At 32.6% G+C, this 27,579-nt stretch overlaps 2 protein-coding genes across 10 annotated transcripts in view; both read left to right on the top strand.

The window, feature by feature from the left end:
* The window catches only part of LOC113518180 (myosin-IIIa-like), a 41,985-nt gene extending 36,853 nt beyond the window's left edge, over positions 1-5,132 (top strand). Inside the window, exons 18-22 of one of the 4 annotated variants that reach the window (XR_008253790.1) lie at positions 752-897; positions 1,352-1,530; positions 2,390-2,476; positions 2,873-3,074; positions 3,831-3,969. Coding sequence is in view for 3 of the 4 variants with exons in the window: in XM_026902979.3 (XP_026758780.2) it covers positions 752-897; positions 1,352-1,530; positions 2,390-2,476; positions 2,873-2,974; positions 3,831-4,188 (872 nt within the window). In the remaining variant the exon portion in view is untranslated. Of the gene's footprint in view, positions 1-751; positions 898-1,351; positions 1,531-2,389; positions 2,477-2,872; positions 3,075-3,830 lie in introns of those variants that run through there. The other 3 variants (XM_026902979.3, XM_052902828.1, XM_052902835.1) reach the window with 3 other exon arrangements.
* Positions 5,133-6,327: 1,195 nt separating this feature from the next.
* LOC113518306 (alpha-catulin) overlaps positions 6,328-27,579 on the top strand; it is an 84,728-nt gene continuing 63,476 nt past the window's right edge. For 4 of the 6 annotated variants that reach the window (XM_052902846.1, XM_052902841.1, XM_052902850.1 and 1 more), the window contains exons 1-2: positions 6,329-6,889; positions 9,681-9,861. In XM_052902846.1, the coding sequence (XP_052758806.1) occupies positions 6,686-6,889; positions 9,681-9,861 (385 nt within the window). In that variant the 5' untranslated portion in view covers positions 6,329-6,685. Of the gene's footprint in view, positions 6,890-9,680; positions 9,862-27,579 lie in introns of all 6 variants that reach the window. The other 2 variants (XM_052902839.1, XM_052902863.1) reach the window with 1 other exon arrangement.

The raw sequence follows: 27,579 nt of genomic DNA, 5'->3' as shown, positions 1-27,579 counted from the left end.
TTATTTTTTATAGCTACTAATTTTGTTATATCCATTTAATAACTAAAATATTATTATATTATCTGTTTTATTATTGAATGATCTGATATTTTCATCTAAAAGGAATGAGCTTGCGTGATCGTATACCTGACATTTCATGTTGGCATATTGAAGCGTATTCAATTTATAAAGTCATAAATGAGTATTTATGGTAACAGTTGCGTGTTGTATGATTGGCGGGGTATAAAATCTTTGACGTCTAAAATAGTAAGTTAAGACATGAACGAATAGACAGGTTAATATGGTACAGAACATGTTGGAATTGTATTAAGTTAATTAGTCTATAAATTTTACTTCAACAGAAAAAATATATTCTATATATATACTATACTTATAGTATCCTCTATATAGTATACTTTGTTATGTCCATGGTACTGGCTCATGTATGTAGGCGACGGTTACCACTTTCCATCAGGTGGGTCGTCAGCTTGTTTGCCATTCGAACTCAGATCTGGAGAGATCAGGAGAGGTTTTTATTAAGAAAGTGTGTTTTAATCTATACTAATATAATAAAGAGGAAAAGTTGGTTGGTTTAAATGCACTGATCTCTGAAATTACTAGTCAGATTTGAAAAATTCCTTCTAGTATATTGCTTAGCTTATTTCTCTAGGAAGAAGAAGAAGTTATTCACGATACGACCTATACAATCTTCCTAGAGAAATAAACGAAGGCACGAGATACAGCTAGTTAATAATAATCCTTTGTAATGTAGATTTCCGCGGGTACACGGCACGCCGCCGCTGGGCCAAGGGCCGCGCGCCGCCGCCGCCACCCGCGCCCGCGCCGCCCGCCGCGGTACTCATGCACCAGTACTCCATGCAGGAACGCGCCGCGCAATTGCATACCTTCGCTGAACAGGTAACGCATTTATTCTTAAGGAATTACACTTGAGTATACAAAATTATAGTTGTATACGGCTGTATAAGTCTGAGATTCTCAGGTATCCTTGAGTATATGTGCCGTAAGTCGAAACCCATCGACAGAAATTGACCTTATTTCGCTCCTCTCTGCAGATTTGTTTCCAGCAATAACGTCTGTACATATTCTGTAAAACTATATATTAAATCATAAACTGGTATAATTTTATAAAAAATACTGTTAACACAGAATAGTATGGGACGAAACTCGTAGAAGTTTCAGCAAATTTCTTCCAATACCAACATGCCATTAACTAGATATGAAAAATGTAATAATTTATCTAATGCTCCAATGCCAAGTTAAACTAAGTAAGAATAAGATATTTGCTGAAACAAGTAGAGATACTTATATTTTACATGCACTTATAACTTGACATTTATAATTTTTTTTTCAGGTTCACAATAAAAACCAAGAGCTGCATAAAAATCTACGAAGAAACAAACCAGGCATTCGTTTGCAAGATGTCCAGCGGCCTCCAGAAGAGTACCGACAGCCACCAGGATTCACCCTAGTGCCAGCCATTATTCGCGGACAGCCGTCGCAGGTGGAACGGGATGCTAGTCGCCTTTCTAGGTAAATTAAAAAGAAATACGTTAACGACTGTACTTGAATAGCGATATCGTCTGTAAAAATCAAAACACCAAATTTATTCGTTAAAAAGGCCAGATATTTGGGTTCTAAAGTCGGACGTTTATAATAAAAAGGACAAAATTATCAAATAAAATACATATTTAAAAGCCTTTTGAGTTAAAGACAGACGTTAAAAAAGTACGTAAGATGAGGTTTCTTTAATAGGTGAACGGTAATCCCGCTTGCGCTATCAGTATACGCTGGCGGAATACCAGCAGCAATAAAAACCGGACGGGCGGATTCAGTCAAATTTGGCCGGACAAGAGGTCATAAATCCTATCACTGTTCGGCTTTATCCAAAGGATGGCAACGCTATACTAGATACTTAGGTACTTCTATCTTACTCATTTCTACCGTGAAGCAGTTGTGATCGCATGGCTGCGTTTCGATTTGGAGTGAATATGGTAGTCAAGTTACAGGGTATGAAGGCATAACATTATAGTAGTTTAGTTTATAGTCGTCAGGAATGACAAACATGAGGGGATTTAGAACGAGTATCACCATGTAATTTATAATGTCCCTTGTGCCATTTATATATATCGATGACGGTTACCACTTTCCATTAAATAGTTTTTCAACTATTCCAAACTATTTTGCCATTCTAAATTCTAAAAATTAAATGTAACTATAAATTGTTAAGTAACTATGATTAACCAAAGATTTCGTTGATTAACCTAGATCTTGCGATGTCATAAACTATCTATTCAATCTTCAACAAATTCGCACACAATAATGTTTTATAAAATAAATATTTACATAATTTATATTAACTCATGCATCTCTATTGGACTTGGGGAACCAGTCCATCGCCAGAATTCCTCGAGAGCCCCGCAAGGCCGTGGGATGAACCACTGCTGGGTAGGAAAGAGTATGATGTCGGGCGGAACAGGTTCGTTGCTTGTTCAAGCTGTGTCGTTTTTGTGCCGTTATTAAATGTTGAATATGTTACGAAACTGTCAATTTTACGTGATTATTTTTACTTTTTGTCCGCTAATTCGTAAGATTGAATATCGAAAGCAGAGAAACTAATCATCACTTCTAAATAGCGTATTACGATAAAACATGTACAGTAGTACCTAATCAATCATAATACATTTATAATAATCTTCTTAAATTTTATTTATCTTTTAAAATTATGATTTTATTTTAATATCTATTTTGGTTGGATTATTGTAAAGCATTTATAGTACGTATTTTATAATAAGTCAATTCTTGATTTAGGAATGTATGAAATCATCGAGAAAATCTTTTGATTTTAAAGCATTTTAAAATTACTTCTCTCCAGATACCAACAAAACAACAAAGAACATTGTGAACACAGGCATTTACAGAACAACCAAAACTGGAAGAACCTTCCATGCAGCAGACAGTGTAGTGGTCTAGTCAGGTACGAAGTGGAAAATAATCTAACGCGCTTCTGGCAGTAGATAATACTAATACTATTGAAATTTTATTCGTGCTTTACCTTTGGAAAACAGAAACAAATGGTATGAATTGATTTTTGCATTGAAAGTTTAATTTTATTAGCGGTAGATTATTATTTGGCCGTCATATGCTAGAAACAGTAAAAGCGCTACTTTTGTCGAAATCTTTTTCTTTAATACTTATACTTATTATACTGCATGTATTCTTGATATTTATAATCTTATGTTTTTGTTTGAGTAAAAACTACTAATCACATTTGCCCTAGAAATAAGTAAATCTATCACTTTTACTACATTCTTGTATCAGTCGTTTGCTAATTAAATTATGTACGTTTTTTTTTTAAATTTACTTATTAATTTCTCGTTATTAGTTATTATTTCAAAACTCTATTCCTCTTTTTTTGCAATTGTTATTTCCAATTCCTAAAGCCACTACTAAAAACCTTTCCTTAAAGAACTCTTGTGCATAATTGCGGGTTACAAAACCCACTGCTTTCAATTTTGAGTTGGTAGTACACATCTCCTTTTATATAGGGCGGCACTTCGTAATACAATATTGTTTATACTTAATATGAGGTTTCCACCTTCTGTGTTAATTTAATTTAAGGTGAAAAAAAAAAACACATTTTAATTATTTGAATTCATATTGATTAAAACTTAGTCTAGTTCCTTCTCTACCTCAAATACAGTATGTAAAACAAATTTCAAGGCCATTAACTAAGTAATTAAAGCGGTAAAATGTAACAAAGGAGCAACGAAAAGAGCACACTTGACATTTATAATTTTAGACACGTAAACTAATATCAGTTTATATTACAGCAACAAGATCAACGAACTAGTAAAAAACTCCAATAAGGCGCAACCGGCTCCACGACCAGTATACAATCCAACATATGACCCTGAGTCCGACCTACGGAAGATCCTACGAAACTCGCCCGAAATTCTTGCAACGCCAGTCTTCAGTTCCGACGATGACTACACAGAGGGACCTTTCCGTTTCAAACAACTTTTAAGGCCTACGCTAGGACCGACTGAGAGTCTTCGCAAACGCAAAGTCCGCAATTCACCAGGACAAAGTCCGTGGCTCTCGGACAGTTCTCAAGACAGCGTTAGTTCGAAACAAGCTTTATATAATAAACGGCGCCCGCAAATCAGTATGGGTGTTTATTATAATTAGTTATCTACGTGAAAAAAAAAAAAGAATATGTGATAAGATATTTACAAGTATATATATTTAATATTGATCTCTCTAATTCTTGAGGTAAAACAATTATATAAGGCAAAGAGATAGACAACCTTATTGTTAAAATATTTATAACATCCTAGTCCTCAGAAGTGACAACAAATTGAGGGTTATTATAGATGTCACAGAATATTTTGTGCTATATATGTCTACAGCAGACGTTTTCCCATCAGGTGGCCTACTAGCTATCTTGTCATCTCGTAGTTTGAAATTTCATTCTAATCCACTCACTTCACAGTACTTATTGTATACTTGATAGTACTTCCATTCCAGATGTGTTTTTGAAATATAAAGAGATTGTTAGAATCTGGTTTGAAGTTACAAATAGCAGATAGGATAACAACCATAAGTGCTTATTAAAAATCGAGAACTGAAATTTGTAGACTATTCAATAGGTATTTTAAAAATATATTATGTAATATACAATTATATAGATAGTTTATTATACAGTTATAAACTTTCTAATTGAACCACCTTAATTTAAAAATAAAACTGAGTTTGTAATAAGTATGATATAGTACATTAAATTTAATGCAATCACCAAAGCATATAGTAACAATTGTATGAATTTTTCAAGAAAAATTATATGGTGGTATTAATTAAAGTGTATGTGCCTAAGAATCAATAGATTCCATAGTACTCCAGTATTACTAAAAACATAGATATTGTATAAAATTAATATGATGTTTGGTTTAAGACCTATCATTAGATCTTGCAGATATATGTTTCTTGTTTATAACTGATTTATTATTGTTATTGCCATCAATTTGAAAATTTGGATCATTGACAACTGTTGTGATATTGTGCCAATGATTATTGATAAGGTATTAGCTGTCTATTTTAATCGTAGAAAATAAATTAAATTTGTGCAATAGTAATCAATTGTTTAATTGTTATTAACCAAATAAATATTATACCTTTTTGGAAATTGCTTTTTCCACTATTTTTAAATTAACATAACCCTGACTTTGGCGTTTCATTTTATAAAGTTAATATTTTATTATATTATATCTTTTTAGCAATTGGCAACCGAAACGTTAGTTTTTTTTATAAAAATTAACTTAGAATAGCAAACAAGCTGACGGCCCACCTGATGGAAAGTGGTAACCGTCGCCTATAGACATGAGCAGTCTTGGTGAATATAACAAACAAAGATTTTGATAAACTGTATTGCCAAGACTACAAATAACACTGAACAATGCCAAAACTGAATATATATAGTTTGCCTGTAGAAGACATTAATAGATCACCACGATCCTTTTTCTTGTAGTCAAGTTTTTGCATTTCTTATGAGACGGTATTTATAGTACTCTTAAAATAATGTATAATATGTAACTCAAAATGAGAATTATTTCATTTTAGATATAGCACTATTATCGTATCATTAGGAGAAAAATAAATCTTATTATCAGTTTGCTTTCTACCCTTGATAAACAAAATATCCAAAAGACAAAGTACATATTCTGAGTAATTAAAACATTTGTGTGAAAAACGTCACTTCAAATTCGTCTCAGCTGTTTTTGGTAATAAATTAAATAAATATTTAATACCTACAACTAAATAATTAAAAGTTACAATCGTAACAAAATAAAAAACTCCAACATCATTAATGGTTAGTTTAGAAACGTGTGTTTACGCACGGATATAGTTGGGCGGGCGGTAGGTAAAGACGGCGGCCGGCGAGCGGGGGGTAGTGCCACGTGACCGCGGCCGCCAATGGCGGCGGTCGCCGCATGCGCGCGCACACGCGCAGTCGCGCCCGCGCCCGCGCCAACCATGGCGGCCGGCGGCCTTCCTGATTTCGACCTTTCACAGATAAAAACGCGCTCCGTCGAGAGAACCCTGCTCCCCCTCATTAAGCAGGTACGCCAAAAATGCATGCCACCCTCCGCTCTCGCAGACGCTTTACTTTCATGATCTACGATGTGGACCGGCGCTTGTGACGTACTACGCTTACGTGATTGAGTCGACGATTTTCTGACGTCGCTCGGGAAGTCCAATAATAACATTGAATTTTACGCGTCTTGTCTAAAAATTCACTCTTATTTTTATATCTGCAGTAACGCCGTCACGTCGCTTCTCGAAATCGTCACATCGAATGCTGACGTTTGCGTTCATAACTTCCCGCCTGCGTCGACTATCTGTTGCGCTTTTCTATACGCCGACGCAGTAGCAAAATATCGAGTGGCGGTTCTTTTCAATGCACTGAAATAATTTGAATCGGTTTACGTCGATTATTTTTATGTATATTTGCTCGAATACTCGTAAAAGTTTTTAGGGTCTCAGCAAACGCGATGACAATATAATCTATCGATATATTTATTTAACAATCTACGTAAAAGTTAGTTTAGTCATTTGTAAATACGAGGGCGGGCGGCCACGTGGACTGAGAGCGGGTGAATAGTCGCGGGGCGGGCGGAAGGCTCGATCGATGCGCGCCGGGCCCGTCAGTGCCGCGGCGGACGCGGGCGGAGCGGCGCGGTGCCGCAGCGACACGCCAGCGCCACGGAGCACGTGTGCGCGCCCGCGGACAGCGCGCCGCCGAGCGCGCGCCCACCGCCCGCGCGCCACGCGCCCCTCTTGCGACATGGACGCGCTCTCCGATGACGACGAATACGCGCGCCGGGAGACCCAGGTAGGTTGTGAAACGCGATCCGTGCCTGGAAATTCTGACAACCCCACCAGAGATGCGCGATCATGCTGTAACGCCCGATGATGTTAGAAAAAAGATAAGTGGAGCGCAACAAGTAGTCAGGGGTGGCGAAGAAGATCGCGTGCAGGAGCGACCTTGATCGGAGCTCGCAGCCCGCGTTCTCGCTCGTTTCCCAGACGTTGCCGCTGCCGCCGCAGTTTTCAACGAACCACAAGTTATTTCTTTTAAATCGTATCGAAAAATCTCAGACGGGATTTTTATCACATTTTAAAATATTAATTCTAAATATTTCTATATCATATTTATTAAAAATAAAAGCGACATTCATTAAAAGTTAAATAATTATTTTGAAATACTACACGTATCAAACGTTACAAATGATTTCAGCAATTTCAGCTAGTGATGCATTTTTCCTAAATAATTCATCTTCGATAATACATAATTATGTTTTCATGCATCAACAGATACATAAATAATACTATATATACCTACCTATATAGATAATTTTCAAAACAATAATTATAATAACAACAAAATTAATAAGATATTATCGTAAATATATCCACGTAGATTATTAAAACAATCAATTGAAAGAAAAAAGTGCATATCGTAGTTTATGTAGATTATTTAAGAAATTGAAAAAAAATCTAAAAGATTCCTGGAATATTTTACTCAATTTCAAAGCTCGCAAGTAATAAAATTGAAGGGAATAAAAACTATATGTGAAATTATTTTTTTTACTAAATCTTCAGTAAAAGAAAAAATCGAATAATAAACCAAACTAATACGAAAGACAATGTTAGACTTACACTTGACCATATTGAATTTTAAAGTACTTGGCGAAATGTGACATTAACATATCGAATATTATATTTGTCATAACTGTACTCATGATAGTAAACTAACACCTCTGACTATTGTATTAGGGATTATAGTTGTAAGCATATTGAAAATAAATTGTAGTAAATACTAAATAATAAAAGGCGGCACTATTCTATAAAATTTTCTACGAAATTTCAAAACGAATGACGACCGCACAGAACGAATAACGGTTTTCGTTCCTGTTTTAACATACCAATAGAAACAAATTATCATACGATATAAATACAGATTTTTAATATAAAGTGACATAAAATCCAATACGAAAATTATGAGCAGTTCCATTTCATTTAAATCATGAATCGTTCATAAGAGGTAAGATACTTTATTAAAACATGTGTATATTGATCAAAAGCTATAATATACGAATATATGAAGATATATCTTACTCCATAGGGATTTACATTGCTAAACAAATAAGAGAGAAATTGAATACGAGTCCAACATTATCACAGTCATCATAAAAACACGTTATCGTCCTATTATTAGGCTGGATACGGTCTCTCCCAATAAATGAGATGAATATTACCATAATAACAGATACGAAGATAGAACGAAATATTCGCGGCCTAACACATAAATACTTGAACTATTTTAATGTAACTGACCTCATTCGATTTGCTTACTCTCTGGTTGCCACATTGTAAAATTCTATCGCAATAGCATTATCTGTTTTTAAATTAGACTAATTTTTTGTAAGCCTAAGTGCAGCGTTTTTAAAGAATGGAGAAAATTGAGCAACGTGCAGTCATCAAATACCTGCACACAATCTAACTCCAAAAAAGACTTTTTTGAAGGCCTTAAATAAACTTTTTTTATGACTAGCGTTTATGGCGTTGGAAACCAGATGGAAGAAGTGCATCGAGTTAAGTGGAGATTGCGTGGAAAAATAAAATTACTATTGTTTACTATTGTTTAAAATTAATATTGTTTTCTTGCTGAGGTCGCGAACTTTTTAATCCATCCTCGTATCATGGTACCTATTTTATGTTGGAGTTAAAGGAGAAAGATTACTTAGAACCATTAATTCATTATGCTGCACCGAAATTTTTTTGCATTCGAATTCGAAGTAAATATTGTGTTATTCGATATCCTCACAACTTTCAATATTTCTTAAAATCCTTGGTTGTTAGGAACTACATTTTTTACTAATTGAATAAGGTTTCTATATATCTCTAATATCCAGACTGATCGTAATTAAATATTTATCGTAAGTCCTTCATCATAATAAATAAAAAAAAGCGAAACTATATTTTAATGTAATAACGTCACAACCGCTCATGATTAAAGGTCCCGAATTAGTCCCGAAACCAGTCAAATTTTCTCGATCTAATTACACGTAAGTTAAACCGGTAGTTATTACATTAAAATATAAGGTGCACTTGTGAAACTTTTAAGAATAAAAAAGCGAAAACATGTTGAAAAAATGTGATGAAAGAAATGAATTATTAGTAATGGAGTTGTTAGGGGTCATTACTAGAAATATATATAACAATTCAGGATGGTTTCCACTCAATCCTGTTGGAAACTGTCATGGTTAAATTCTATGAATTTACTACTATGGACCCACTGACCTAAATTAGTTCCCATTATTTCATTCTCTACAGGAGCCTTACAAATGTACACCATTAGGATAGATGGATATATTATTCCATCTCTTAGTAATGATCAGCTGTTATCACAACTGAGATAAAAGTTTTACTTATGTACTATTTCATATAGTCCACCAAAATACCAAAATGAATGATAATATCGTAAATAAAAAAATTAATAAAAAAATTAGATAAAGCTTCCCTATATAACGTACGTAAGTGAACATTAAGGAAAAATCTTCTGAAATTCCCACTAGGACGTGAGATAATAGGTTATTATACATTCGTTTATCATTCATCAGATCAGTAGCCTGGTGGCGACACGAGGCGAGGTAGCGGCGGGTGGCGCGGCAGTGCAGCGCGTAGGTGCAGCTGTGTGCTGTGCCGTGGAACGATTCGTGGCCGTTGGCGAAACCATAGCAGACGATAACCCCGACGTGCGACACAGCATGGTCCTCGCATGCAAGGAAGCACGAGCTGCAGGTACTTTTGAAGCTTTCAATTGCTTTTCTAAGAGTAATGATAGTATCGGTAATAATTAATAACAAAAATTGCAGAAGGAAATGCGAAGGTAACTTGTTTTCTATCTGTCTTGTATTTTAATATTGTACTAACACACAACATACTACGTCACGTGTAAGTAGATATCCGATCTATTACAATACGAGTACTTTCGTGTCCAAAAACTACACGAAAAGCATATAATGTTCGTTTTTACTAATTATCTCAGTAATCCTATAACAAGAAACCATTTGTTAAAATATAAAACGTTATCCTTATAGATAAATAGCAGACAATTCTAGCATTTTCACTACCATTCTCATGAAAAATTACAGGTGCGGTGAAAACGTGTCTATCGATAAATTAACTAATGTAATTAATATAAATGGTAAGTTTCTATTGTGAATAAAAATTTTACTGAATATTAATTGAATTGCCAACACTTTTAACAAGGAAGCCTAGCTGTTAAGGCTTCCGTTGAATGAATAAATAACTGAAAAATTAATTAACGAGTTCCCAAACTTATCTCTCGTTGACAAAAGATTATCTACTCCTGAATCCTGATAATTTATTTTTACCCATTTAAATTCACAGTACCACCTACATATATTTAATGATTCATTTACATATATTTTAAGGTACTTAAAGTTTGATAGCTTCGCCTTATTAATTTCAAATGTAAATGATCATAAATTTACATAGAAATTGGAGCATTTTTTGTTAGTTCTCGTTTAACTATTTGTACTAATAGTGGTAATAAAGCTTAATTAAAATGTCATAAAGCTTTCATTTATATTCGGAATCAAATAAATTGGCTGTGTTTCAAAGAGTGAGGGGTATGGAGGTATAATAGCTTAGTCCTTAAGAATGGCTACGTGCAAAGGCTACCATGGGTATTTTATTGTATTTTTTTTATACAAATTAGAATGGCAAATAAGCTGACGGCTCACCTGATGGAAAGTGGTAACCGTCGCCTATAGACATGAGCAGTACCATGGACATAACAGAGTATACTGTTTCGTCCATGATACCCCCCATGCGTTGCCATTCTTGAGGACTCAGGTGTTATTATTCTGTACCTTGTAAATTCACGCCATATCCCACCCTTCAAACTGAAACACAGCCATGCAAACACAACTGCTTTAACTGCAACTTTTGTACAAAGTCATGTAATTTTTTTTTTAAATTCAGTATCTAGTGCTATTCATGAAATATTATTAGAGACCGTCAATATATTTGCTATCCAAAGTTACAGGTATTAAAAATTAACATTGCTTATAGAAGTATCTTTTATAATAATGGCTTATTTGTACAAACTTTACTTTTGTAATTATTTTATCGCTGCTTACTGTCACCCACAACTTTGACAGTATAAAACTATTTCATCTTATATCCGTAAGAATTTTCATTGAAAGTATAACTTACCTATTTTAAATTTTGTATTTTAAATTTGAAAATAGGTAAGTTATATTTTAATTTTAAAATACAATTTTAAATTAAATTGTATTCTAAAATGAATAAAATATGGGTTCCAAAGCAATACAAAATCATTCTCAATGCGTCGCACAGTAATCTGTGTCATTACTGCAATACAACGACCTACTGGACAATAACTGCATACACAACTATATTTGTTTCTAAGATTATTGACATTGATTAAATCTAAGACTTGCTTATTACGAGATCAAATCTGCACAACTGTCACATCTGCGTTCTCAGCATACGCTTTGCCTTAATTAAAGACAATATAGCTTTCCATAGGAGAATAATATTTAACATCAGGGGGGAAAGGGATTGTTAGTAATGGAGACTGAGAATCCCATTGCTAGCAATATACCCAACCAGGTCGACCTCCTCGCAGTTCTCCCTGGAAACTATCATGGTTAATTCCTGATGAATTCATCATGATGAGCTAACTGGTCTGTTTTCATTCTCATCTATCACCTTTCACTGGTGCTCCGCCAGCGTATACCGTTAGCGCAGGCGGGGTTACCATACCATTTTCACCCATAAAAAAAAATTAACATCAATATTTCCAGATTGACTTTCTATACAAAGAAATAAACTTTACCTCTTTTTTATGTTATTGTTGCTACGATATTTCTTTTTAATGGAACATAGAATATAGTATTTAATTTTCGTTGGAATGATAAAGAAGCTGAAACACTCTTGATGAAAAGTGGTAACGATCATCTGTAGACGTTATTATATTTAGTAATAGATACGATATTAATAAAAGACTTACGAATGCCAATTCAATTCGTAAATAACTGAAATCCTGTGGAGGATAGTTCGTGCAATTCAATTTAACATTTAACGGTTTGAGACCTAGAAAGCAATTTCGCTAGTCGGTTTCCAGCTACACACATACGTATGGAAATCATCGAAATTAAATCCGCCCACGTACCATTTATAGCGTTTTTAATCAAGGCTCGCGTGATCTATAAATCTTTCCGATATCTCTATTGTGCGTAGAGGTGCGCCACCAATTCCGCCAATACACTCCGGAACAGACTACTTTGTTCCTACTTACGAGTACATTAAATTACTACTAAACTTCTTAATATTACAGACATTTATAATAAAACTTCATAAAATTTCGTAAATAGATTTTTTTTCCATTGGACATTTTTTACAATACTACCCAAAAAAGATGTGTAACGTTTTTAGGGTTCATATATGTAAATACGTAAATTTTAGAAGAGACATAAATCTATGGAGTATCGTTAGACTTCTTATATCATCCCAAAAACACTGATGTTTCTGACATTTTCTTGTTTAGGTTTAATTATTAACTTATTTTGGTTTTATGTTAGTTACATTGAAAGTTATTTACTTATTATTTTATAATAGCCAATAGTTATTATTTACTAATTAAAAAAAACTAGTAGTGTTAAGAGAATCTTTATAGGTACATAGAAAAATATTAATACTACGGAAAGAAAAATACTAATAAACAAATACTACGGCTTTCTTTTTTACATTTAAATAAATGTTACAATACATATATACAATATATAATGTAATTGTACGAATTCGCCCCTAATTTAATCTTCGCTCGTATTCGACTATTCAAATGAGATGAGACCCTGTCTGTCGCTAAGATTCTTACTGGATCGCTACATAATTATCAGTATATGTCTCGAATATTAGAATCTACAGACGCGTTTGTTGTTTTTATATAGATAGCTGCAGAGACTCCGACATATGCGACGGAGAACAATTTAATTTTCCGACAGTGTTATGCTTCCACCATAGACAAAACGAAATCAATTTGCCCATTATATTTCCACGTAAATAAAAAGCTATACCCGTTAACTCATCACATCATGCCATGACCAACCGTATAGAACAGTGTGGTTTTAACATTTTTTTTTTAATTGACTATTAAGTAAAGAAGAAATTAACTATCTGACAAAATAATTCACTACTTACACTGAAATTTCAAATTTTATGCAAAAATTGCGTAAAAGAGTTAGCCTATTTTAGAAAACTATGGCCCAGATATTGTATCTTGTGAAGGCTTGCAGTACCATTGGTATTATGAACGCGTCACTAACTTGAAATCCTTCTGCCTTAGAAGTTCTGATAAATGAGACTAGTGAGGGAAGGTGATTACTCACTACAATTCCAATTTTCAAACAAGAAGTCTTGCTATGTCCTACCTTTCTCGATGCATTTAATATGTATTTGTATACAGGATAAATTTTATTGTATTATCTTACCTTAACAAGCCCTTCACATCCCATTGCTAGATCTGGAGGAGATATTTCTTATATGTTAATAAACTTCAACATTAAAAGAATAGTTTTGAGCTGTAATAAGATTTTTTCTACAATAAATTGTCTGATACAATAATTATACCTAATGCCAGCTCCTACCGTTACTTTCTTATGCTAATATAGGGTATGTAATTGAATTGCAAGTTCTCAGGGATAGAAAATTACCGCTACTATAAAATAAACGAACTATCTACATCAGAACTTTACATTTTACAAATGGTAGAGTTCGTACATTTATATGCGGAAGGTAACATGTCACATGCCTCGCTACTATCGTAACGCACACAGAAAATTACGTGAGCCCTACACGTGCTCTATATAAAATACTGCGAATGTCACGATTATTTCAGATGGTTTTAATATACCCCGAGATACTCTCTTAATACTCCTTAATTTCATTGTTAGCAAATGTCAATGCTTTTACAAGAAATACTTTAATTCTAATCTTCAACAATATTACATGTTTGTGACATTATGGTCTGAAAAATACATCTACAATTTATAAATTTAATTATCACTTGAATATAATTTCTCTTTTATCTTTAAACCCAACAAAATCAAGGTTGCCCTTTTCCGAACCTCTCATAAATTTGTGTCAACAACCTGACCCGAATTTTAATGCTAGAACGCTATTAACGGATCCAGCATGCCAACAAACAAAAGACCCAAACAATAGCTGATGCCCGCCCTCACTGGAATAAGCTTCATTTCATAAATTAAATCAACAACCTCTCTTACATCATCCATGCAAAAATCATTGTTTAATTTTGATCTGAACCTATATAAAAGGTATATTTTAACCAGTGTATAAATTTACAACGATGCAATATTGATGTTTTGAAAGTTCAATTCCAAACATAATTCAAAATATTTTGACAATATAGATATAAAAAATTATGAAAAAGTAGATTCGATGTAAATTACAGAGTATATAAATAGTAAATAAATACATGCCTAAATTTCCTATTAAGCTCTTATTAATAACGAGCTGTATTCGTGAATTACCAAATTTAATTCAAATCCGTTCAGTAATTTTTGGCTGAAAGAGTAATAAACACCCATTCATCGTTACAAACTTTCTCATTTTTTTTTTATTTTAATAGGATGACACAGACATATTACGTTTCTACAGTTACATCTTATACCAAAAAAGCAAACTAGTGCTTAAAATCGAAAATAACAGAATACTTTTCTACAATAAACGCTACGCACTAACCGTGATAACAATCAGCACAATTCTGATATAAATAACTTTTCTTTTATTCTACTTTTATTTTAGGTAATTTTTATGAGTAATAAATTAGTTTATACAATGCTAAAAGCCTATTTCGTGAGGGTTTCTGATTTTAGGATTCTTTGTCAACACAATTCTCAAAACGAATAAAGTATCTATACTAAACGTAATTTTTATACCAAATAATAATAATAAAATTGGTTTGTGCTTCACATGATATCCAATTAAAGATGCGTATCAATAATAATTTATAATGTTCCTAACTCATACTATAAAAATTTTACAAATTTATATTAAAATCAATGATTGTATCAGTAAAATGAAGGCAACGTCTTGCGCAGTCATCTGAAATGTACTCTTAATATTCTAATGGATTTTTATCGTGGATGGATCGTCGCTCCGTCTAAAGCGGATCACCTTACTCTGTTCTTGCCTTCTAATGATATCACCATGCCAGATGCTATTTGAGAAATGTTCTTCCCTATCGGACTTCGGTTTCCTTACTCTCACTGGTCCATTGCTAATTCAACTTGGCGATTGAAGTCGTATCAGTCACTTTGGTCCTTCTACAGATATCTTCATTTCCAATTCGATATTAGTCGACGCAGTATAAATATAGATAGAATCTTGGTCGGTTACATTTTGCTAAAAGTAATTTTTAGTCATGAAGAATATATATATATATATATATATATAATTTTATTTATGCCCAATTGAATACAACCACCATTCGAAATACTTTTCCTATAGTAGGCAACGGAGCGATGCGCGGCCACCGGGTCGCCTATAACCAGATTACCCCGGATCGGAACAAATCTAATAAATTACAGGTGTCGATGCCTAGCCTTCGGTCGGCACCGCTCCCATACTTCCAAGCTAATAGATGCCAGTCCCAGTTACACCTAACATTCTTTTACAGCCGTTTGTTTACGAAAACAATCCAACACTTTGTTTATCGACCCATCAAAAGAATTAAAAATAGCGTGCCTTTTAGTTTAATTAATCGAATTATTGTTTTAAACATAAGCACGAAACTTTTACGTCTAGACGCTAGAGGTTTTTTACTTCATCGAAATAAATATGTAGCTACGTACTCGTATTAAAAAGGTAAGATTTATATGGGAATGAATAAAATGCAAAAAAAATGTAAGGAATTTTTTAAGTTATTTTACTGATACATTTAATAATAATGGGTGTGTCTTTAGCCAATCAAATCGTAATAACAAATATGCCACTTAATTGCTTAAAATATGCAATTCAATGGCATTCGAGGAAGGTTGTCCTTGTAATATTGAAATATTGTAAAGATCATATTCAACTGTTTTTAACTAAGTAAACTAATATTTATTCAAAACAATCTTTAATTTTTTAACAAATATAGACAAATAAAGTTTAAACCCCATAATCAAGAAAGGTAATGAGAATAAAACATAGATACAAAATATACTATTTTGCCTGTAGCACTCATGGGGAGATATAAAATACCACTATCTAACAAACATATTAGACAAAATTCGACCATCAATAAACTCCTAATAAACCTACTCTGAATAATAGGTGCTTTTATCGTAAACAACAGAAAACTCAAGAAAATAAAAGAAATCTATCTTCTATGTAATCGTGCAAAAGTCAACAGAATCAATCTTCAGTTTGTTTCTCTAATTGGTAGTTTTGCCTTTGTTATTATGGGCTGTATTAATTATTATAAATCAATAGCTATTTTTCTTAGCTGTAAACTGAAAATAACACAAATTAAAATATAATTGTTTACATAAAATATTTTCATTCATTTTATATTTCATCAAAATGTAATCCCATTGTCTATATATCCTATCATATCTTTATAGTCCATGATCTTTACAAGTATTATAAAAGCTTTATAATCTTCACAAATGCTCATTATGATTATGATGAATTTCGTCTAAAACGCATTTGTGATATCAACAATACAAGATACACAATCTTGATTGCTGAGTTTCCTGTTTTGCATTGTTAACCAATTTATGGTTTTATTTGTTTAATAAATCCGTTTTGGTATAAATTTCCAAGAATATATTGAGGGCGGATTTATTTATAATATCAACACAATTTAGGAAAAACATACAAGCGAAAAGCTTTCCGGAATCGTAAGAATGTGTGGACAACTAAAATGTTTGCAATCTGTCCCCTACAGTGTGTTCAGTGGGCGACGATATGTATATGTATATTATTATAGTATTATTACTCGCGGTATAATAACGACAAACAAGTGTTAACTGACTGACTGTTTGTATGGAAGCAGCTATGTGGCTTTGTATAATTCTGTACCTTTAGGGAGTCGTTGAGGAAAGGGTCTCTAGCTATATTTACCTAAACAATGTTTATTTATTAATATAAATCTTGTATTATGCAAGGACTTGACAAATATAATGTTCATAACACCCTATTTAAATTTTTTAGAGGTAATATAATATTGTCACATTAATTATGTATATATATGTATATGTACTACCAGAGGGAGACTTTGTACAAAAGTCAATTGCTTGGGTACCTCTGTCCCATTCGTGTTTCAACCGTGAAGTAGCTGTGTTTGCATGGCTGTGTTTCGGTTTGAAGGGTGAGATATGGCGTGAATTTACTGGGTACAGAGGAATAACACCTGAGTCCTCAGGAATGGCAACGCATGGGGAGTATCATGGGCGAAACTGTATACTCTGTTATGTCCATGGTACTGCTCATGTCTATAGGCGACGGTAGTTTATATAATTCCTCAGGTAGTTATTACACCTATGTATCTGTTATATGCACAAATAGTCGCCATAAAGGTGTTATAAGGATAAGTACCTACTTTTTATCCCGCTCGTGCTTTCTTAACACGTGTATAGATAAACTACTTTTTTATTTGTATCGGATGCAATACGGAATATTTCTACTCGTGAATACAACTGATGAGTAAATTCTGAACACCGCCAGTTTAGGGTTACTATAAACTCCCACGTTATACGGAACACTGGATCGGAACACAATTTCGATAACGTCAATGGCAATTTTATCGTAACTGAAGAATCCCCTCTGCGAAGTAATTCTGTTGTTAGTATATTGAACTGTCATATGTGAAACTAAAATGCTGTAGATAATATTTTATTGAGTTCTCTATATTGAATTATTGTTACCTAATTCTATGCTGAGTATAAGAGTACTTGAATACTGTTTTATATCTGGGATATTTCATATTGATAAAGTTTTAGGGTTACAATAATAATATTATAATAATTGAGATTTTTCTCAAAATACATATGAGTTAATCTGATTTCTTGTATAGTTTAAATATAATTAATATAAATTCACAAATCTTTCAACAATGAAATAATAAGGTATTTTAAATTTTAAGTTAAATTTGTTATCTTACTAATATTGGGCACTTATGTGATTTGTGAAGATTACTGAACGTGTTAATTAATATATGGAAATTTGTTACTTGACTATACTTACCATAAATAAATAAATAGACGATTTACTAAGTATTATTTCTCCTTTATTTAGTAGGTACTTTTGCCAAGTAATGTACAAAAGAAGTGCAACTCTTGTGTATTCGGTAGTCAGAAATTCAAATATATGTTCTCTAAGTAAATATAAGTCTTATAAATTAAGATTTTGTCTATAGAATGTTTTTTGAAAATTTATTAAAACCTTAGATTATATAATATTAATACCTACTACATCATTTTATTTTTCATAGTTTATCAATTTAGAGGAATGGACAACCCTGGTACAAATATTCATACAAAACAGTGTCATAAAATGGGCAGAAAAGTAATGTAACAGAAAAAAGATAAAAAAAAAACAATCTACGTAGGGGACTAGGGACATATGGTGATCCTAAATACCTCCGAGATGAAGCGAAGTTACCTGAAGTAACTACTGAACTTTTACCGTTCTAACCGTAGTAGCAACACGCAACACTCGTAAAAGCATCCCACCAAAATTTTACTGTTTATACATTTATTCATGAACGTAACCGCTATAAAACATTTATTGCGCATTAATAAATTTCAATTCCTTATCATTTCATGTCTTAATAGCAAGACAAGAGGCTTTAACCCACCCACCTACAGATATAATTAGCTGTTTTATTAGTGAAATCCCTCTAATGGAACGTCCTAAAATTTTATTGTTTTAGACGGCCGTAGCGATTAAGGTGCCAGTATATTCTCGGAGGAATCGTAAAAGGAAGTTGTGAAAGCTTTATTGGATAACGGTTCAGCTTACAACACTTTTAACTTCGACCAGCTAACTTGGCCCAGAAAAGTTTTTTATCGTGTTCGAGATCTTGCCTTGGGTTCACTTTTCTGCTATTCTTTCTATATAAAACCAAGATGACATTGCATCAACAATGAACGTAATAGCTTCCTGTAAATGAGTACAGGAAATAATAAAATTAAGATAAGAAAATTTATCTCAACTAATTTTTAGGTTAGTTTTTGGTATAAGTCATAAATATAAGCGTTAATTTGATAAAACATTTTGTTTGATATGATAGTACTAAATAAATTTTATTATAATATTTATAATATAAATATAAACTCTACTACATACTAATACAGAATGCAAAATTGCTCTAATGTATTGTGCTTTTTAGGCATAAGTAATGTATAATAGTATAATCTATTTCAAAATCGCACATACAGGTCGGTTATCTATATTCATTTTATTTGGGTTCTTCATTTAGTTATTGTATATTGGGTAACAGGTATTTAACATACTCTTTATTGGGCCAATATATAGATATTCTTATATTACCCTAGTGCTTATTTTCTTAGTCTTACTTTTTACAATATTCTGAAAACAATTAAATGTATGTATTTACCTACACACAAGATAATAAACTTTATTTCAAAGAAAACGTGTCCATACGTAAATGCACACATGTTTCTTAATAATCTAGGTGTAGTTTTAGAAGGTATTAAACAGTTAATTACCAAGCCATTATTAAATAAGTACCTTATTGCAATAAACAATACGATAAACTATATAATAAATCTATATAAAAATGCGAATTTGTAACTTGTAAACCTTACCTGTTTCTGTAGCCAACATTCTGTGATACATCCTTATTAATACTTACTATAAACTGGAAAGACAGTTTATTTGTATGTAAAGTCGAATAAAATTAACAATTTCTACTAAAACATAATTTGTATGTACATTACATACATGTCTTTGTTACTAAGACATTATTGACTTGTGAAGATAAAATATACCCTGTAACTTTTTCATCCCAAATATATAGTTATAATATTAATAAAGACTATAAAAATATATACGAAATAGGTAAATTATACGGATAATAACATGGATATAAATAACTTAATTGGTGTGTATTACTCAAAATATATATTATATGTTTATAGCTCTCAAAAATATAAAATAGTTACGGAAACGCCTAGAAAATTTAAGTAAAATACAAACAGGTGAATCAAAAATAAGAAAAAGTAAGATGAGACAACGTATTTGAAGGGATTTGAATGATTAGGGATGCAAAGTGTTAAAATATTTCGCGCCATTTATGTTTGAAAGAAGATATTCTTTCCAGTGTGTTTCCGAATTGCGAAAAATGATCTAAAGTGTCAGATCGGTAAAGGAATGTAAACTGAGAGGTTTAAAGTTATTGCGAGAATCATTCCATCTATTTTTGTTTGTCTGTCTTAATGTATTCTTCAGCATCAAACAAAAACCATTGCATCAAATTGGGTGCTGGTTTCGCAATTGACCTGAAGATCTAACCAAAAATTTGGTGTATATTTAATCTTGATACACCGTCGATACTTAATACTAAAATCCACTTATAAGTTGTAAGTAAAAGTCAATTATACATATATAAAACTATTAGCAATAGTTAAAAAATATTAGGACATATTCTAACTAAATAGCGAAAATCTCTATACCAATGGTGTGAACCCTAGTTAAAAGCACATCTTAAATCGCTGTTTAATATTAGTTCAAACCATTTGCGTTTATGTGTTTGATCTACCACTGGGACGGTCCAAAAAAACATTGTCGTAAAAAATAATGGCCCCATTGCTGTGATTTGAAATGTCATTTCATTGGTTTTAAATAAACGAGGGAATTTTGTAACGACGTGATATAGCAATTGTCTATAGTATTTTGCTACATTTTTTCAGATAATAATAACTTTTCTAAGCTCTTTTCAAAGCAGCTCTAGAGGGAGACTTTGTTCAAAAGTCGTTTGCTTGGTTACCTCTGTCCCAGTTGTATTTGCATAGCTGTGTTTCGGTTTGAATGGTGGGATATGGCGTGAATTTAAAGGGTACAGAGGAATAACAACTGAGTCCTCAGGAATGGCAAAGCATGGGGGGTATCATGGGCGAAACAGTATACTCTTTTATGTCCATAGACTCATGTCTATAGGCGACGTTTACCACTTTCGATCAGATGGGCCGTCAGCTTGCTTGCCAGTTTAGGTTGTATAAAAAAAAGCTCCTATTGCCTTGTTGTTCAATTACAAAACAAATATGATAAAATTTCAGTCTACTGCACGTATAACTTCATACAGTTTCCATTATGTTACAGAATCGTGCGGAAAATAAAATCGGTCAAGTGTGTGTTGGACTTACACGCTGAGGGTTACGTTGGCACTTAATAACGGATTCTTAGGTGCATTATTCCAAAAGTACAATTTGAATGACATTACTTTTGATCTTGAATATTATTTTATGAATCTAGATAAATAATAACCAGAGGGAGACTTTGTACAAAAGTCGATTGCTTGGGTATTGTCCCATTCGTGTTTCAACCGTGAAGCAGTTGTGTTTGCATGGCTGTGTTTCGGTTTGAAGGGTGGGATATGGCGTGAATTGACAGAGGAATAACACCTGAGTCCTCAGGAATGGCAACGCATTATCATGGGCGAAACAGTATACTCTGTTATGTCCATGGTACTGCTCATGTCTATATTATTTCCATCATGAATCGTAGATAAATAATAATGTTTAAATTTTCACAGTTTCACATTCGACGAAAAATTATAATATCATGAAAATGTAAAGTTTCAAGTTATATACGTTACTGTAATAGCCTGTGTATAGGTAAATCTTAGTTTTAACTGGTAAACCTAAGGATTATTAACTAATATTGGTAATTTTTTATGGAAGTCCGAAAAATTGTTTTTTATAAAGGATTTTATACAAAAAAAAAAAACATTTTTCAGGCTTTCGCCAAAATACACATTCTTTTACATGAGAATATATATCATACAATTATATCTTCCGGAAATATATGTGGGTACTGCCGGACTTTGGCTAAATCCCCATAGTGTTTGTTGCCGCATCTGCTGGGGAAATATGGAACGTCATATACGGGGTTTCTGTCGGACTCTACCGTAACCCCCAGAAGTGATATCCATCTGCAGGCTTCGACTCAACAATCAGACTCAGGAATCAAACCAAACCTAACCAATTCTTTAACCAAGAGTATAAGCACGACGTACTAAACATGCTTAAATATTTTCTGCTGTAAACATAGAAAAATTTAAATTTACCATTTTTTATAATAGTTCGATATATGATGTTACAACAAATGCCTTGTATATAAGGCCTGTGTGGCGTTTGGCTATATACCCAAGATATGGAGACAGGTGAAGGTTATTTTCATTCCTAAATCAGGAAAGGAAATTTTTTTTCTTCAAAATCCTTAAGACCAATATGTCTTCAAACTTTCTTTATCAAAACTTTGGAAAAAATGATAGATAGGTATATACGAGATGGTCCGTTGAAAAAAATTCCAGTTCAACCAGGCAAATCGACAGAAACAGAGAGCCTACCATGAAATATTTTCCGAAATTTCGGGGACGAACGAAATAAAAATTTAATGTTAAAATTACATAATATATGCCGCTTAAAATTATTAAAAATATTAAAATATCGTTCCTCTGGACTATTAGGATAGGATTTATGATGAACGAACGTAAAGCTCCATTTACTAGGTCGATTTAGGTACGAACAGAAATACGAAATTGAGCCCGAAAATTCGGAATTTCATTTCATAATAGGCCCAGGGGGCCTACCATGAAATGAAATTCCGAATTTTGCATTATATATTTGCACTATATCATTGCATTATGTAATAAGTCGAGTAGAGGCTGCATTAGAGATGAAGGAAGTGTGTATTGCCGCTTTTGTGGACATCGAAGGGGCATTTGATCGCACGACATTCAACTCGATTAATCAAACAGCAAGGAAATATGGCATTCCTTCCACACTCTGTAGGTGGATAGACTGTATGCTTAAAAACAGAGTTATAGAATCTGAGCTACTGGGGGCAAAAATAAAAGCCACTACTACTAAGGGACGTCCTCAGGGAGGTGTACTGTCACCTATACTATGGAGTCTTGTAGTGGATTCTCTTATGACATTATTAAATGAAGGGCCAGTCTATACTGTTGGATATGCAGATGATATGGTTATAATGGAAAATTCCCGCGAAAATTCGCGAACGGAAAGTTCCCAAATACCGCGGGATATCGTTAAGGTAATACAGGATCTATGAAATGATAGTATAAGGCAGGAGGAAGCACAAAAGATTCGTATGGGTCTACGTGCAACGGCTTAGCTGACCCCTATATGCGAAAAGAAGATAAGATACAACAAATGCCTGCAGAAGCAAGATTCGGTACACAATCCATAAACAGTATCAACCCATGAGCTAGATCAACGTAACTTATCATTTACCCTACTATTTCGGCTTACTAGCTGCTTTTTTACACGTTTTACAAGACCCAAGATTGTAAGTTGTAGGAGTATTGTAATAGTATGGCATAAGTAGGAGTTGCCAAACTTAGTCGTACGTGGTCGAATTAAATCGTGTGTTGTATTCGATCTTTTAAAGTAACAAACAATTATAGTGCGTGGAAGCCCCACCTGTGCTCAGAAAAGTAAGTTAGGATTAAAATAGCGAAAACCCGAAACATATTCTTTTTTACAAAATCTTTATATTTACCAACACATGTTGGATTAAGATTTACTAGTTAAACCTAACCAATATACTTGCTTTTACATTAACATATACTATGTTAATAGGTACTATACAAATACCTATATTGGATTAATCATTGATAAATTAATTAATTATAAATTGACTTGTCTTGACGTGGATTGTTTTGGGATGAAATTAAGATAACTTAATAAAAACAAATCCAGAAAGTATCAAAGTGTTTTTGGTTTTCTACAAAAATATTCAGTTCGACTATTTTGGGCTTCTCCAATATGTCAAGTTCATAATTTAAGATTTTGTTCGCCAAGTTTGATTGGTAACTTCCATAAAGGTTCTATGGCTTAAAAGAGAAGTACATTTTGAATTCTCGGAACCTGTTTCTATATGTTACAAGATATCGTAGTGAAATTTGAACTGATTTAATATTTTTACATTCAATAGTATTTACTTTCATATTAATGGCATAAAACATTCTTCGCAATTGAAGTTATCTTTTGTGTGGAATATATTTGAAAACGATTAAATATATACTTGGGAAAATATTCAGGTTGATTATGTATTTATGAACATTGAAGTAAGGTTTTGGGCGTTTCTATCGGAGACTCACGCGTCGTTGCCTCCATCGCATTTTTATTCAATGAGATTGTACAAAACTGGCTTCACACTTCGCAAAACGAGCACTGGGGTACAGTTTAATAACCACATAAAAATTTTAGTACGTCTGCATATCACTTCTCTTGGGACGGCTAGTAAATTATCAGATCAATGACACTTTTATGGCGTGACATTTGGACCAATACTTTTTATAGAAACAAATAATTTAATATCATTGTAATACGTCCCACTGTTGTTACGGGTTTCTTACAGTGAAAACAAGATATTAAACTATTATTACCGTACAGATTGGTTAGCTTGGTAATATACTCGTACATATTATGTATATTTTGTTTAAATTGCATATATTACGGGAATGACAAATGAAAGACAGTTGTATAACTAAATTACACCACACCAGCAACTATTTAATTAACTGCTTACAAATTAATTCAATGAGAATATGCATAAAATTGAAAAATGGTAATATTCTGTACTAGCTGTATCCCGTGGCTTTACCTACATAAAGCAGTATATAAAGTATTCTTTGTGCTAATTTAAAATATAACCTATCTATATACTAAATTTTTTTAAAATCCGTCTAGTAGTTTTTGTGAGAAAGAGTAAGAAATATCCATCCATTCATTCATCCATCGTAACAAACTTTTGTGTTTATTATATTATAATAAGATTATATATTCATGTGCAGTAATTTAAAGATTTCCATAAAGTTCACATCATCAAATCATTAATAGTGCGTCGCAGACTTTCTAGGTATCAGTAAGTATAATTATTGAGTATCTACTCCTTGGGTACAAAACGTCAGTTCCATAATTATTATTTTTAATTAAATCTTATAATATTTAAACAAAATGCAAACGAAATGGAAAAGTTTGTGAATCCTTAAGCATGTAATTTTTTAACTATGTATGTAAATCGGAATTAAGTTAAACTAAACTAAGGAATCTTCTTCTTCACATGCCTACTCATCGTACTGGCTTCGTTTCTTATTCCTTCACTCTTCAATCTATTAAACACTGGAACACACTCCCGCTTGACGTAAAATCTACCCTAAGCAAGTTAGCTTTTAAACACAAATTGCGCACCTATTTCTTAAAAAAATCACTTTCCCTTTAAACTTTCCTGCTGGTTACTCTGTTTGAGTCATACATTGCTTTTTGCTCTTCTATTGCAGTTGTTTTATTTAATTTTTTTATATAGTAATATTTTATGTATTTGTTTATGTATTTATTTATGTATGTATTTATTGTATATATATATTTATTTATTTAATATATTAGGAATATGTTTATATCAGTCTAATTATATGTTTATATTATATGAATGTATCAAGTATTGTTTTATTTTTCTTCTATTCAATAATGCACCGCCTACGTATTTCTCGGTTTGCCCAATAATTGATTGATAGAGAACATCGTCCGGTATTAAAACCGCCAAATGTACATAGAATTTTACTGTGCATTAAAGTTTAAATAAATAAGTAAATAAATAAATATAACAGTTTTCAGTAATTATCTTACAGTGTGATAAAAATTGTATATTCAGAGGACTGTGAAATAAAGAATAAATATGAATAAATAATGTAAATAGGAAGAAATATGAATGATCCGATCCATAAATGTTACAGCAAGTAAGTAATTACAATTGTATACTTAGTAGTTAAATTTAAATTGTAGGTAACTTTGCAGTTAAGACAACAGCTTCGACGTTCTACTCCACTCGTACATAACACAATGAAAATCATTCACTGTATTTAGAAAATATTCTAGGGAAGATGAATTGCTATTACTGGTATAAACCTGCCATAAATGTGACGTCACGACGTCGAAGAGAACTCAGGCACGCATCAGCATAATACCGTGATAATGTCCTCTCGAGTGCGGCCTAGATACCGCACCCTGCGGATTATGGCCACCAGTTCCACACCCAAATAAGCTCTTTATGTCTATCCGGATATTCCTTGTACGAAATAGATTGCATTTCTTGAAGGCTCATAAGCACCTTCATAAACCTACGTCACGAAATAACTATAAATAATATAACCTATCACAACATAACAAAAATAACATATGCCAAATATTCGTTCAATTTTTGGGATTGAAAAGAAAATATATTTCTGTTTTTTAAGCGACTTCGGAATAAAGAAGGTTTACAATGCTTCTGTATTTTTTAGCTATGTTATGTTACACAATTACATCAATTTTGAAATGATTAGACTTTTGCAAACAATAGACAAGATTTACTTCCATGTTGGTCTTATTTTTTTACGAAGCAAATAATGCTTATTTGTTGTGATCATATGATTCCGCGTTCTGAATTCAAATATTTTGTATCTGTTACGACTACAAAACATCTTATCTTTTATCAGTATACTTTGTCACGACTGAAGCTACTTTTTTTGCAAAATAAAATGTATCTACTTGTTTAATATCTTTTACAATGAACGTATCTTTACAACATTAATTTTGTAAAAAAACATTATATACTTTCTTAGTTGTATTCCGAAATTTCGAAGGCAAAGAAACCAACGGTTTTCATCAAACAACAATGTCATCAAAATTTATCAAAGTGAAATTGTCACTTTCTCCCTTGAGCTGTCAATTCCCGCAGGCATTTAATTTGAAATTTAATTTTAAGTTGCCACGCCGCTTATTTATTCGTGATAGAGTCTTATATCTACTTGGCACTCTCACTACTGTTAATGAACAATAACGGAAATTAGTGCAAAATTAACAACTTTAATTTTAGTACAGGCAAGTAATAAATTCGCTTTAGTCGCCTAGAGCCTAGTTAATATTACAGTAAATTATTTATAATTCAGTAAGGAAATTCTAATACACATATATCCTTGTTGTCAATTTTAACTACATATATAGTTAAGATTGAAAATAAGTATTGGGTCTATCCTACTGGTCCTATTAATATTTTAATGAAAACCTGTAAAAACGTTTGGATGATTGTTACTTAATCAAACTTAAACAACTAAATTTTTTTTCTCATATTTTCTCATAAATGGATTTAAATTATTTAATACATGAGTATATCATATCCGAGATTAACCACCTACGAGACTTTTTTAGT

The sequence above is a fragment of the Galleria mellonella genome, unplaced genomic scaffold, assembly GCF_026898425.1.
Source record: "Galleria mellonella isolate WM207_F2 unplaced genomic scaffold, CSIRO_AGI_GalMel_v1 utg132, whole genome shotgun sequence".
Taxonomy (NCBI): domain Eukaryota; kingdom Metazoa; phylum Arthropoda; class Insecta; order Lepidoptera; family Pyralidae; genus Galleria; species Galleria mellonella.
The sequence above is the reverse complement of the archived record's forward strand: the minus strand, read 5'-3'. Positions and strand labels throughout refer to the sequence as shown.